This window comes from Alexandromys fortis, unplaced genomic scaffold (genome assembly GCF_014885135.2).
Source record: "Alexandromys fortis isolate MF-2015 unplaced genomic scaffold, M_Fortis_MF-2015_v1.1 scaffold_330, whole genome shotgun sequence".
Taxonomy (NCBI): Eukaryota; Metazoa; Chordata; class Mammalia; order Rodentia; family Cricetidae; genus Alexandromys; species Alexandromys fortis.
Window position 1 is genome coordinate 670,408 of NW_026068204.1, and position 11,449 is coordinate 681,856.

At 50.4% G+C, this 11,449-nt stretch overlaps 1 protein-coding gene across 4 annotated transcripts in view; it reads right to left on the reverse strand.

Moving 5' to 3' along the window:
• Positions 1-2,082: 2,082 nt before the first annotated feature.
• Positions 2,083-11,449, reverse strand: part of Nadk (NAD kinase) — a 28,926-nt gene continuing 19,559 nt past the window's right edge. For 3 of the 4 annotated variants that reach the window (XM_050130138.1, XM_050130137.1, XM_050130141.1), the window contains 8 exons: positions 8,803-8,932; positions 7,591-7,699; positions 7,380-7,465; positions 6,173-6,275; positions 5,517-5,656; positions 5,127-5,384; positions 4,312-4,394; positions 2,083-3,712 (listed from right to left, as the gene is read on the reverse strand). In XM_050130138.1, coding sequence (XP_049986095.1) covers positions 3,553-3,712; positions 4,312-4,394; positions 5,127-5,384; positions 5,517-5,656; positions 6,173-6,275; positions 7,380-7,465; positions 7,591-7,699; positions 8,803-8,932 — 1,069 coding nt within the window. In that variant the 3' untranslated portion in view covers positions 2,083-3,552. The remainder of the gene's footprint in view (positions 3,713-4,311; positions 4,395-5,126; positions 5,385-5,516; positions 5,657-6,172; positions 6,276-7,379; positions 7,466-7,590; positions 7,700-8,802; positions 8,933-11,449) is intronic. The other variant, XM_050130140.1, reaches the window with a different exon arrangement.

Sequence of the window (11,449 nt, forward strand, 5' to 3'; positions counted from 1 at the left end):
GTGCACACCTATAATCTCAGCGCTGTAACAGAGCCCAGACATCAGCACACAGCTGACTCGGTGAGGGAAGCACCATTAGAACACAAATCTCAGCAAATGAACAGCACCACCTGCCAAAACAAAATGAAGACCTAGTCCATCAATCCATAGTTCTGGGAAACTCTTAAGTGGACTAACCTTGCATTTTGGGTTCTGTAGTTCCACCTCTGGCGGACTGGCAACCCAGAATATGGTTTTTGTGCGTAAAAATCTCACCCCCGATATAGGCTTGGTACTACACTGGAATCCGGAACACCTGTGTAGTGGTCAGCCAGCTAATTCTATTGGCTTAAACCCATATCCGAGGCATCTTCCTGGTGACTACCCCACCACTGGAGGCAGGACTGATCTACAGGGTAAGTTCCAGGGTATCCAGGGCTACATAGAGATTCTGTCTTAAATAAATAAAAATGAAGAGGCCAAAATATGTACTGGCTGAGGTGGCACACACCTGTTATCCCAATCCCAGCACTCAAAAGACTGAGGCAGAAGGATCCCAGTTCTACACCAGCCATGACTACATAGCAAAAATTTGCCTTTAAAAAAAAAAGTGAGAGACACCCAGGAGCCTGCATGGATTGACCTAGGCCCTCTGCATATATGTTACAAATATATGTATGTGTAGCTTGGGCTTCCTCATCCTCATACTGGGTTGCCTTGCACAGTCTTTTTTTTTTTTGGATTTTCGAGACAGGGTTTCTCCGTAGCTTTTTTGGTTCCTGTCCTGGAACTAGCTCTTCTAGACCAGGCTGGCCTCGAACTCACAGAGATCTGCCTGCCTCTGCCTCCTGAGTGCTGGGATTAAAGGCCTAAGTTAAATTTCTTTACCTGGGCTTGGTGACCCAGAACTGTAATCCCAGCTTCCTGGGTGACTGAGGCAGGAGGAACACAAAGTTTAAGGCTTGCCTGAACCCTGAACCGAGGAACCACGGAGTGAGTTCAAGGCCAATCTGGGAAACTCGGTGACCCAGTTCGAGGTAAACATTAAAAACAAGGCTGAGACTGTAGCTCAGATTAGAGTGCTTATCTGTGTGGCTCAGTCTTGGGGCAGTGGTGGGTCTGACTTCTAGCCTCAAAGTATCCTGTAGGCCATGGAAAGGATGCAGGCTCTGGACAAGGAGACCAAGTTCTGGGTTCTGGATAATGTGGGGTTATCACGCCAGTGAGCAGTTTCAGGAATGCTGGCACCAGGAACCTTCCCTTCACAAGGTGAGGCCCCAGGTACTGGGTATGTTCTAGCAAACAACAGCCATTCTTGCTGTCAGTGGCTTCCTGAGTCCTTCTGACTAAATCTGTGATTAACACTAAATCTGTGCTCAGGGCGGTGAAGTAGGGAAGCAAAAGGTATGTGGATCTAACCAACAGTAAACCTTTGAGTCTTGACCCTGTCAAAGTGGGCCTAAACAGAGCAGGCAATGACCACCGGGGGCCTGAGCTGGCCTACAAGGTGAGAGGGGTAAAGGCCACTGGCTGACCCTTTGTTCAGCTGTTTGTCCTGAGAACTGTGTTGGGACCTAGGCAGGGTCAGGGCTGCATAGAAGCGGTTACCCCAGTGGTCATATTACTTTTCTAGTACCAAACAAGCTCTTGACACACAGGCAGTGCACTGGTGTGACCGTGCCCACAATATACAGGCTGCTAAGTGCTGGCAGAGATCTGCCTGGCTACCCCCGACCTAGACTAGGTATTTGGATGGTTGGCGGGTGAGGGACAGGTGGTTTCCCCTCACCCCCTTGCAACACTGGGACTCAGACTCACGTCCACTTTGGTCTCGGTGCTCTAACTTGGGAACACTACAGCCGGGAGGCTGCATGGCCATAGTCTTTAGCCTTGGTAGTCACCTTTCTATCCCAGCTTTGGACACTACCTGCGACCACCTCTCTGCAGAGGTGGCTGTGCCCCCAGCTCCTCATGCTATATTGGTTTAGAGCAGGCACCTAGCCAACCCAGAGTCAGGGTCTCTCTTGTGGGTAGATTGGCCTCTGGAGACCATGATGGTACCCTTGAGTACAGGAATTGGCTACAAAAAGACAAAGCTCCTACTTATTTTTTTTAAACAAGTTTATTTATTGAAAGAATCTGAAAATAGTAATAAGGCCTTCATTAACAATTAACAAATTTTAAGATATTAATATGAAACATTAAGAATTTACGTGAAAACTCCATGTGTTCTAGATCAGTCTGATAGCAGCTGCTTCTAGACTTGTCAACACTTGCTTTTTAGATGCGTGACCCATGCAGACCCTGCTCTCCTCTGGGCCACACAGAGGCCTGCTGTGCCTACTGTAACAGATGAACAGCACAGATCTTGGGGACAAGCAACCGCAACTTAACAGCACTGATACCAGACCACTCAGGGATCCAGAGGTGCTGAGGTCACAAGGGCCCGGAGGTCCTGACTTTAACAGCATGGTCAGCACTAGAGTAGTTGGCGAACCCTTCTGAGCAGCACAGGACAGAAGCCTCACTTTACTCTGAAAGCCAGGCGAAGAATGGGCAGTTCTCCCTTCCTCCTCTTGCCAGAAGAGGGGAAGATGACCTAACTGCAGCACCTTGGCTGACCAGTGACTCCCACAAACGCTCTAGGGTCTGTGTGGCGTCCACATGTGTTTCTTGTGTTACATACATGTGCTGCACAGAGGGCTACAGGTGGCTGTTGCTCAGATGCAAACCTAAGACTCTTGTGGAAGGAGGACAGGCCCACAGCCTGATGTCAATAGTGAGTTGGTCTCAAAACCCTTGTGGCCACTGTGTAAGGGAAGAGTGGAAGCACGGAGCCCTGTCCCGGACACAATGTAAACACTGGACAGCAGGCAGTCCCCTCTAAATCTTCACAAAGTGTGTACAAGAAAATATGTACATAATCACTTCAGAAAGTTTAAAATAATCTCTAAAAAGTGTACACAGGATTTAAAATGTCTCGGGAGCTGCTGCCCTGCGATATGAGGAATGTGACGTTGCTGGATGGCTGTGCAAAGTGTGGCCTCTGCTCTGGGAGGAGTCAGAGGCCTTGGGCCAGACTGAAGAGGCACCTAGCCATCACATGCCTTGCCAACCCATAGCAAAGCTGACAGGTGACCCCGAGAGTTGCAGGGGAAAGGTGCAGTCCCTGGGGAAAAGCACTGCAGCTAAAGGAAGATTTCTGGCTGAGACATTTATTTCAATATCAAAGGGAAGATCAATTCATTCTGACCCCCTCAGAATTTCAACAGACTGATTTATGGGAATTCCTGACCTGGGATCTCAGGGGGCCCATGGGAGAGATGTAGGACACCCAGCCCAGTTCTCATTTTGCTCCTTTAGAAATGAAAAAAGAGGTTTAAAAACATTAAAAAGCTGATCTCTTCTTCAAAAGGCAGACCCAAGCTCTCCCAGCAAGGCAGGCAGGACACAGAGATCCTGGACAGCCATGTGGTTGGTCAAAGCCAGGTCAGCCAGAAGGCCAGCAGGAGAGCCAGAGAAGGAAGGCCCCCAAGGGCTTGAGGGCTCAGGTCAGAGGCTGGCAAGTGAGGCCTAGCTGTCCTCCTCGTCCTGGTCCTCATCCTCCGGGAAGTGAGCTTGCTTCTTCCGAACATTCCAGTGCAGACACTGGGCAAGGCTCTCAAACCAGTCACTCACAGGGTCACACACACAGATAGAGGGCAGCGGGTAGCAGGAGGTGGTGATGCTGATGCTTTGAAGGAAAAAGAAATACGTCTGTGTAAGCCGGGTGACTTTTCAAGTAACAAACTACTCTCCCTAGGTCAAGGCCCTCTCCCAGGGTCTCACTTTGTCCAAATGGAAGCAGCCACCCTGGATCCTGAGAGGATCAGAGAGACTCTGTCCCTGTTTTCACCAGGTCTCTGGCTCTCAGGGGTCCAGGCAACTTCTCCTGAGGTGAGGCAGGGTGGGGACTTTAGAATGACCAGGCCAATACATAAGCAGCTCTGCTGGTCCATCCTAGAGCCTGTGACTGCTGTTGGCAGCACACCCACACATCCAGGAAGAGGAGGGGCTAGCCTGAGTCGGTGCACTGCTATCTGAGGCTATGGACCACTCATCTGCAGGTGCTGCAGGTCACAGGCAGTGCAACAGCCTTGCCAGGGGTGACTTTCCCTAGATCTAGGCTCAGACCAGTCCAGTCTCTGTGTATAACAAGAACCAAGGGGCATGGCCTTGCTACAAGCCTACTACATCTACACATGACTGGGCTTTGTAACAGGCCACCACTAGCGACCAATACCACACGATAGAAAACAAGGTCAGCCCACGCCCAGCACTGCGGCCCCACACCTGTCTCCATGGCGTATTTCCTGCCTCTTCCGTCCATCAAACGACACCCATGCAGTGTTCCTGGCCTCTGGTGACAGCATAATCTAAGGGTGGAACAGGAACAAAAGTGGGCTCTAGGCATGCAGGGTCCTCCGGAGTTCCTGTACGGAACAACTTCAGCCTCACATTGGTGCTCTAAGACTGGCAGCTACCTCCTAGACGTGGTCATTAGAACTCACACTAGTGACAAACTAGCCTGAGTGGCCTGTGATGAGGTCATAGAAAAATGAGGCTGGGCTGGACACTCAGAGGTCAGCCAGAGACCAGGTCAAAGGTTCTGTGGAGGGCTGGAGAGATGGCTCAGTGGTTAAGAGCATTGCCTGCTTTTCCAAAGGTCCTGAGTTCAATTCCCAGCAACCACATGGTGGCTCACAACCATCTGTAATGAGGTCTGGTGCCCTCTTCTGGCCTGCAGACATATACACAGACAGAACATTGTATACATAATAAATAAATATTTAAAAAAAAAAAAGGTTCTGTGGAGGACACCAATCAGGGGTCTTTCATCACAGAGACACTTTCGTCATTCCCTCCCAACGGGGCCCATCCCTACTACTTGCAACTGAGAGCCCTGCATGGAGGGCTGGCCAGCTCTCTGTGCCATCAGAGACCATGGACAGAGGCAAAGCTAGCTGAGAGGCAGGGCTCCCATCTGAAGGTGCTGGGAGTGGCATTGTCTTTTGGAGGTGGCAGGTGCTGAGGGAGTGACAATTGCTTTTTGCTGGCTCAGGGTCAAGACTCACAGACCAGAGGAGATACAGGGAGACTGCTCTGACCTTCAGCTCGACCCCTGCTGGGACCACGATGGGCCGGAATGACAGCGAGTGGGGGCAGATGGGCGTAACCATGATGGCCGGCACGTTGGGGTGGACCATGGAAGCCCCGGCTGCAGCTGCATATGCTGTGCTGCCTGTCGGGGTGGACACGATCACGCCATCGCCCTGCACAGTGGTGATGAGGTGTCCGTCCAGGTAGACATCTACGTTCGACAGGTATGAGGAGGGGCCTCTGTCGATCACCACTTCATTCAAGACCTGGAAGAGATGGCAAGGCCATGGCACTACCATAAGCACTTACGGTGCACCCGAAGTTTCTTACCCTAGTGTCAGGGATCCCAGCCCGAGTGCACCCCACCCTGATCCCTTGCTGGGGACGTCTCCACAGACCTGGTACTGCATGGCCTGCTTTCCGCCCTCTGGGTCCAGGCCGTTCTCACTGAGGCCATTATGGATGGCTCTCTTCTTGTCTCTGGGCTCTTTCACCACCCTGACCTTCAGCCGGCTCCTCAGGATGACCGCGGCATTCCCTGGGGTCAGCAGGATCCAGCTCAGGGAGGCTGGGACCCTTCACCTTTCTGTTCTACGCCAGTGACCTCAGTGCATTCCACCAAAGCCACCCTGAGCAGCCATGTGCTGCCAGATTTCCCACTTTAGTAAGGAGTGTTTGAAATATCTGAAATTTAGAAATCTCTAAATCTTGAAACTACATCATTAAATAACAAATATGAAAAAAAAAACAGAACAAAAAAAACCCCAAGGGGGCTGGAGACATGGCTCAGTGGTTAAGAGCACTGGCTGCTTTTAAAGAAGACCCAGTTTCAATTCCCAGCTCTCATACGGTGGATCACAACCATCTGTAACTCCAGTCCCAGAGGATCCCACACCTCCATGGGCACAAGGCATACATGTGGTACATAGACATACTTGCAGGCAAAATACTTATACACATAAAATTAAAAAATAAAAACAGCAGCAACAAAAACATAACCAAGGAGGAGGTAAACCCTGAGCTGTTTTGAGAGATCCAGAACATTCCAACTTACCCTCTATCACCTGATTCACTTGGGATTGGAAGTTCTCAAAGTTGAACGGGGTCAGGAAGCCCAGGGAGCCAAGGTGGAAGGCCATAACAGGAGGCACACTGCCCTGTGGGTGAGGAGACCAGGTGGCATTGCTGGGCTACCCAGGAAACACCAAACTGCCGATAGCTGTGGACCCTGGGGATGGGTAGGCATGAGCAAGGCAAGAGGTGGAAGAGCCAGAACAGGGCAGGATGGTGCCATCTCCCCAAGAAGTGAGAACAAGGTGGGAAGGGCCAAAAAGAAACAAAAGTAACAAGCCCAGACCAGCTCACTGGTCACATAGGAAAGATGTGGCTACAGAAATACAAAGGCTAGAAGGTAGGCAGACTTGGCAGAGACCTGGTGGATGGAAGAAGAAAAATGGAGATTGTTTAGGCCCCATTAGGCCCCATCTGAATACAAACGGGGCTGAGCAAAAACCAAGGTTCAAGTACAAGTTGTCTGCAGCCTGTGGCCAGAAACTTCTGCAGCAAAGCACAGATGACAGCTTGCTGGGAGAACCCCAGTCCCCACTTCCACCCCCAGCTCCACGCAGCTAGAGGGGCTCTGCCCTGGTAGCCCTCTAGGGTACCGAATGCCCACTCTTCTAGCACACCATGGGCCAGCTCCTACCTTGCTGAGGGTGAGACCAGAGAGGTTCCAATGTCTCCTTGCTGCCCTTACCAGCCTGGGACTTTGGCTTCTGGACTAGTTCCGCAGTACCAGGTCTCTCCCAGAGGGTCTGGTCTGTGGCCACGTGGTCACCCTTCAGGGAGTCTCCCCACACTACTTACTGCTCTCCCTCCTTGGCCAGCCCAGCACTGTCAGAGCATGTCCATTCATCTCTAGTCACCCCAGGAGACTAGTTACCTGCAAACTTGCTTTACTGCCAGTAATTGGGCTGAAAAAAAAAAAACTTCTACCTCCTCAGAGCAGTGGTTCTCCACCTTCCTAATACTGCAATCCTTTAATATAATTCCTTATTCTTGTTGATACTTCATAACTGTAATTTTGTTACTGTTATAAATCTTACTGTAAATATCTGTGTGTTTTTTGATGGTCATAGGTAACCCCTGTGAAAGAGTTGTTTGACCCCAAAGGGGTTGTGACCCACAGGTGAGAACCACTGAAAACACCTCCTCACATTGTACCCAAACAATGCCATCAGTACCCTGAAACAGAGCCTTACCTGGAACAGAGAGGAGGCATAGAGCAGGGTGCCGTCTCCCCCGAGGCAGATGATGAAGTCTATCTGGTTGGAAATGTCGTCATAATCTAGAGGGCAGACACAAATCTTGGGAACTGTTGTCATACACAGCCCTAGTGCCCAAGCATGCAGATGCCAACAATGGCAGAATGCTCATGGCTTCTGCCAACTGAGAGAGGTCGAGACAGCACACCTTCACGGAAAGTGCAGAACTTCTTCTTCACTGGTCCAAAGCTTTCATCACTCACTATAGCAGGGTCTTCCAGCACTTTCTTTTCCACATACACGATCATGTTGTTCTCCTGGAAGTAAAGTATACATGGGAGCCCCCACACAGCCCTCAGTAGCCCAGCCCAGGTCATGCTGGCTTTTCCACATTGGGTCAGGGGGGAAAAAGCTGTTTCCTTAGCTAGCAAGTCATTTCCAGCCTGCTCACTTCGTTGCTATGTAGCCAGAAACTCTGACTCATGACATCATCAAAGCTTCTTCCCAAATAGGCACTTTCTAACCTAGTGGCTCAGGAACCAGACAGCTATGCCACGATTTGGATGTGTTGAGGGTCTCCCCCAAGTCATCTACTGAAAAGCAACATGATTTTGAGGTGTTGGGGTGATTAGGAGTGAGCCCATCATGGTAGAGCCACACCACTACATTCTGACATTCTGATGGTTTCACAGGAAGGGGAAAGGGCAGAAGATGTGTAACACACCACCTCCTTCCATATGCTGTCCTATCCCTTTGGGCTCTGCAAGGAAGATGGCCAGCATCAGATGTGGCCCTGGACTTTGCTTCTCCAGAATCACAAGCTAAAACTCACCCAGACTGGGAGCTGTATTGCAGGCAACACGAAAGGGACTCAGGTGAGGGTTAAGTGCTGCAGCATGACTTAGGAGGGTTGAGGTCACAGAGCTAGCATTGCTAGTATCTTAGAAGTGGGTTAGCCAAAGGGTGGTGGTGCACAGGCCTTTAATCCCAGCACGAGAGACAGAGGGGGGGGGGGGGGGGGGGGGGGGNGCACGAGAGACAGAGGGGGGGGGGGGAGGAGGGGAGGGATGGATAGAGGGAGGGATAGATAGGCCTGTGAGTTCAAGGCCAATCTGGTTTACAAAGTGAGTTGTAGTAAGGTCAAGGCTACACAGAGAATTCCAGTGTTGAAAAACCAGAAAGGAAAACAACAACCCCCCCCCAAAAGGAAGTGGGGCAACGCCCTGGGGCAAGTTCCTCATAAACACTTGACACAGTACTACAAGACTCTCAGGAGATGCAGCTCCTCCACCTTGAGTTTCCCAGCACTGTGGGCTAGTAAGAACTTTTAAGAACGCTTCAGACAGCTAAGAAAGAGACAACCCTGGACAAGTCTCCTCCCCAACTCACCCCAAGCACAGCCCTAAACTGCTGGCCTTACCTCCATGAGGTACATGCAGAGCTCTTTGAAGGGCTGCAGTAGGCTGGCATCTCGGATCTTTTTGATGACAAGCACACTCTTGGGAGACTTGTTCCATGTCAACCGCTGGCTTGCAGGGTCCTGGATGTGCCTTTAGGGAGAGAAGAGAGCTCATACCAGCAGTCATCTTTTCCTTGAGGAAAGAAGCAGGCAATTTGGAAAAATAAAAGTAAGCACACCAAGAACTAGTTAAAATGTACTGCCAACTTGTGTGCACAGAATCAGCACCAGATCCCTCCAGGGTTGGCTGCTAGCCATCCTGCAGCCCGGAGCCAGAAACACATTGGAGCCAGAGCAACCATCCTTGAAAACCCCTTGCCCAGCTACTGTCCCCATGGCTTTGCTTAAATCCCCTTGGGCACCCTGCTGGCCAACTGTACCTGTAATCACACATGCTGTGTTCATTTCCTTCTGACACTCCCCGGTGGGAACAGGGGCGGCACAGAAGAGCAGAGGGAAAAGCCTAAGCTGTCTGTCAGTCCAGTGAGAACACCAGATCCTCTGTCCTGGGGTCTACTGTGGATGGTTTCCAGTCCCAGGACCCTTAGCGTATGTGTTTCCTTCTATGTGCATGGATGGCGTGTGGCCTACTACCTCTCGATGCCATAAACTTGGCTGGCTCTTAATTATTAACTTATTTCTCTATTCATTTATCTATTGAGACAAGTTCTTACTATGTAGCCTTGACTTGCTTGGAACTCATTATATAAGATCAGGCTGGCCTTGAAATCATAGAGCTCTACCTGCCTTTGCCTCCAGAGTGCTGGAAATAAAGGCACAACCTGGTACCATGCTTGGCCCGGTAATCTTACTTCTGAAACACCATTTTCCCTAGCCAACACAATTTCTCCCAATTAAAAAAGGCTCCATATATGGCAGTCTATGAAAACCCACTACCAACTTTTGAAATTATAACACAAACTACTAAAGACAGGTCAGAAAATGACCATTGGAACCCTGGTCACAGCACTCACCTGTTTCTGGCATTTCTGGGAGGGGAGGGGCCGCTCATAGCCACCTCTCACTCACCACCTGCCTGTAGCGCTCACGACTCCTGAGGCGGTCTCCACCTTCCAGGAGACAGCAGGCATGTCCCCAGCATTTCAGTGCTACAAGCAGACACACACAGAGCCCTGCCTGGCTACCATGCTCCTACTTGTGTGTTACACTCTAAGTCTAATTTTTGTATCTTCAAAACTGAAAGCCAAATGTAAAAGCCTTGTCACAGGTCCTACAGAAGTGTTCTCTAAACTGAGAAAATCAAATAAATAAAATGTAGACTTCCTTCTGAATATATGACCATTTTGCTTAACCATCTACTTTAAAAATGAACAAAACAGGAGGTTAACTTTAAGAGCAAAGAGGGCCAGCCTGAACTCCCTGCTCTTAGGGGAGGACCAGGACCACCTGCCTAGCAGGCCTCTGGCAGGCCACAGCGTCCTGACTGCTTAGGGAACTGGGAGCTTGGAAATGGCAGGGTCCGCCTACAGGGAGGAGTTCTCAGGCTGGCTGCAGGTGAAAGGGCTACAGGTGAAAGGCAACCACTTCCTGAATTCTGGGCTCCAGAGAATTTGAGTGATCACAACCCTCTGCCCCACCAGAGCTCCAAGTCCCCACCTTACACCCTGCCCTGCCCATGTGTGTGTCATGGCTGCCCCACGTAGGCTCAGCCCACAACTTTCAGCCCAAAAGCTCAGAAGGGTTCAGCATGCGCCACCATCATTAGTATATGCAAGTCAAGATGCCAAGCCCTCCCTGTGACCACAAACCAGTTCCTCAACTTCCTATTGGGTCACCTAAAGGGGAATGCTGGCCATTCTCGGCAGCCTGAACTTCAAGTGCCATGTGGAGCCGACAGGCCATGGCCTGTCAGAACCAGCTCTGGATGATCTGCCGCAGCAGCCAGGGATGCATGACCACTGTGGCATAACTAACAGCGGCTGAGAGTCTCACCCACCCACAGGAAAACACGGGCTCTGAAAAGTCCTCAGGATGAGCTCTAGGCTATCTTGGGAATATCTGGGAAACATATGAAGTCCTCATTCTTACAACACAGGTACTATTGCCCTACATTTACACGTGGGACGTTACAGAGACACTATGTACCCCAGAACTATGTACCCCAGAGCCCAGCAAACGACTGTAGGCAGGTTAGTGCCTGTTCTAGACACCAAGCCAGTCCCTAAAACCCACACTTGAACTTCCTAACCTCAAAGAATAGCTTGGAGGCCACTGTGTCTTGGTCTAAGTAAAACCGGCTGTGAGGGGCTGGAGCGATGGCTCAGCAGTTAAGTTCCCCGGCTGTGAGGGGCTGGAGCGGCTGTGCTGGCACACACTTGAATTCTAGCACTTGGGAGGCAGAGACAGGTGAAACTGAGTTTGAGGCCAGACTGGTCTCTAGAGGAAGTCTCAGGACAGCGAATGGCACACACTGCTCCTGCAGAGGACTTGTATTTGGTTCCCAGAACCAACATCTATTATATATTACATATATTATATATTACAACTGCCTGTGTAACTCTAGTTCCAAGGGGTCCAAAATCCTCTTCGGGCCTCCACAGGAAGCTGCATACATAGGATGAAGCAGACACACTCAGGCACATATATA